The 2,930-nt window shown below is 36.1% G+C and overlaps 1 protein-coding gene across 1 annotated transcript in view; it reads left to right on the forward strand.

Moving 5' to 3' along the window:
- Nucleotides 1–2,679, forward strand: part of LOC106473252 (retinal homeobox protein Rx1-like) — a 16,229-nt gene extending 13,550 nt beyond the window's left edge. The window contains exon 3 of the mRNA XM_013933939.1: nucleotides 2,116–2,679. Coding sequence (XP_013789393.1) covers nucleotides 2,116–2,679 — 564 coding nt within the window. The remainder of the gene's footprint in view (nucleotides 1–2,115) is intronic.
- The last annotated feature ends 251 nt before the right edge of the window (nucleotides 2,680–2,930 follow it).

Consider the following 2,930-nt stretch of genomic DNA (forward strand, 5'->3'; position numbering starts at 1 on the left):
TCAATAAACGAGGTATTCAAATATCAGTTTGATCATAGAAGAGTAGCCTAAGAGTTAGCGGTGGGTAATGTACTAGTTGCATTCCCTGTAGTTTATCAGTTCACAATTAGAGAGCGCGCGAACTTTTGAAACAAACAAACAATGCGTTGAGTAATATCCAACATTCGCATTGTTTGTTTGTTTCAGAAGTACACACGCACAATGTTGGATATTACTTAATGAACGCATTGTTTGTTTGTTTCAGAAGTTCACACGCACAATGTTGGGTGTTACTCAAAGAACGCATTGTTTGTTTGTTTCAGAAGTACACACGCACGAACGCATTGTTTGTTTGTTTCAGAAGTTCACACGCACAATGTTGGATATTACTCAAAAAATTTGAGTAATATCCAACATTGTGCGTGTGTACTTCTGAAACAAACAAACAATGCGTTCTTTGAGTAATATCTATATGTTCACATATAGTATTTGCCTACTACTTCCAAGCAAACACATCAAGAGAACCAGCCATTTTGAAAGGCTTAATTTAGACTTAGTTTAAAATTTCCAAATCAGCTAATCTTTTATAATAATAATAATAAAAAACACTAGGAATTTTTTAGCAAATAATGCATTACAAACAATATGCCCTCCCGGTGGTTCAGCGGTAAGTAGGAAAGGCATATTTCGCTATATATGGGATTTCGATACCAGCAGTGGGCAGATCACAGCTAGCCCATTTCGTCGCTTTGTGATTAACACCAAATGAATACTTAAGTTTCACGTTTTTTTTTTAACTTTTCGAACTTTGTGTCATGACGCACGAGATGTTACAAACATCAAACTTTATGACGCACGAGATGTTACAAACATCAAACTTTATGACGCACGAGATGTTACAAATGACACTATGTGTCACGGTTAAAAATGACAGATTTATTTTGAACTGTTATATAAAAACGTAGCATTCATTTGTGCTACTAGAGAATGATGCTGCTTTTAAAACCCCGAATAATTTTACATTAATAAAAACATTCGCGCTCACTAAATGTAAGAACAAGATACTGAGTATCAGTCAACTTACAGAGGCAATGTTCTCGAAAACGAGGTTTTGATACTTTACTGAATGTTTTGAACCCCTTGTTTTGCTGTCTTGGTTTTTACTGAATATTTTTAACCGCTGTTTTGCCATCTTGATTTGATTGAATGGTTTAATAGCCGTTTTGCCATCTTGAGTTGACTGAATGTTTTTAACCGCTGTTTCTCCATATTGATTTGACTGAATGGTTTAACTGCTATTTTGACATCTTGAAAATAATTTAATATATCTTACTATTAATTTTAAACCGCCTTGACAGGGTTTTTATGATTTTACTGTTTTATTTAAATTTTCATTTGCCGTCTTGACAGGGTTTTTATGTTTTTACTGTTTTATTTTAAATTTTCATTTGCCGTCTTGACAGGGTTTTTATGTTTTACTGTTTTATTTTAAACCTCCATTTGCCGTCTTGACAGGGTTTTTATGTTTTTACTGTTTTATTTTAAACCTCCATTTGCCGTCTTGACAAGGTTTTTATGTTTTTACTGTTTTATTTTAAACCTCCATTTGCCGTCTTGACAGGGTTTTTTGTTTTTACTGTTTTATTTTAAACCTTCATTTGCCGTCTTGACCGGGTTTTATGTTTTTACTGTTCTATTTTAAACCCCCATTTGCCGTCTTGACAGGGTTTTATGTTTTTACTGTTTTATTTTAAACCTCCATTTGCCGTCTTGACAAGGTTTTATGTTTTGACTGTTTTATTTTAAACCTCCATTTGCCGTCTTGACAAGGTTTTTATGTTTTTACTGTTTTATTTTAAACCTCCATTTGCTGTCTTGACAGGGTTTTATGTTTTTACTGTTTTATTTTAGCCCATCATTGTGTCGTCTTGACAAATGTGATTATAATGGATTACGGATTGATTTATTGTTGGTTCTAGGTGTGGTTCCAGAAGCTCAGGGCCCAGTAGAAACAGCATGAAATACTTGGGAGGGATAAAGTATTAATACTTTACAATTCATGGTCTGCATGACTACAGTGGGTTAGTATTAATCTATTGCAAATTATAATACGTTGTATATTTATTTTGGTTCTAGGTATGGTTCCAGAACCGCAGAGCTAAGTGGAGACGTCAAGAAAGACTTGAGAACGAGAATACACTTCGATCATTAAGACCCACTAAATCGTCAGACTGTCCTCTCGCCGGTGCAGGAATGACTACCAATTCCATGAACTACGTTTCCGGGCCATGTCCATCTCTTGGGTTAAGCTCCTCCTCTATGTTGACAGGCGCAAGTATGCAGCGTCTGACGTTGGATTCCTGGATGACCCCACCCAGAATGGGTCCGCCTCTTTCCGACACCCTACCGGGCTTTCTGGCACACTCTCCTTGTATGTGCCCGAGCTATGTAACGCCCTCTACCCTACCGACAGCGTCCGTTTCCAACTCCACAGCGTTCAGTGGACCACCTACCGGGAACATCTCCATTTGTTCGGGAATGCTGGGTTCTTCTAGTCCTCTAAACTTGTCCGTGAATGAGATGGACTTCACATTTGCAGATTCAAAACCAACAGATCTTAGAAGTTCCAGCATTTGTGCATTACGATTAAAAGCAAAGGAACACGTTAATTTGATAAGTAAAAGATTAACTTCAGTCTAAAAATTTCAAATAAGGGTTAACAACTTACTGACATATAGTTAGTAAGTTGACCCCACAACCAGATGACGTGTATGACTGTTTATGATAAACGTGTGTGACGTAGTTAAATTTTGATTTGTGCGTCGATCCCATAAACTCAAGAGAAAAATCAACATTCTAGTATTAATAAATTGATTTCCAATTATTCAGAGGAAACGCTCATTTCAGACTTATATGGTGGTTTAATATTTAACTTCACAACTTAGAAATTA

Source organism: Limulus polyphemus, unplaced genomic scaffold (assembly GCF_000517525.1).
Source record: "Limulus polyphemus unplaced genomic scaffold, Limulus_polyphemus-2.1.2 Scaffold6007, whole genome shotgun sequence".
Taxonomy (NCBI): Eukaryota; Metazoa; Arthropoda; class Merostomata; order Xiphosura; family Limulidae; genus Limulus; species Limulus polyphemus.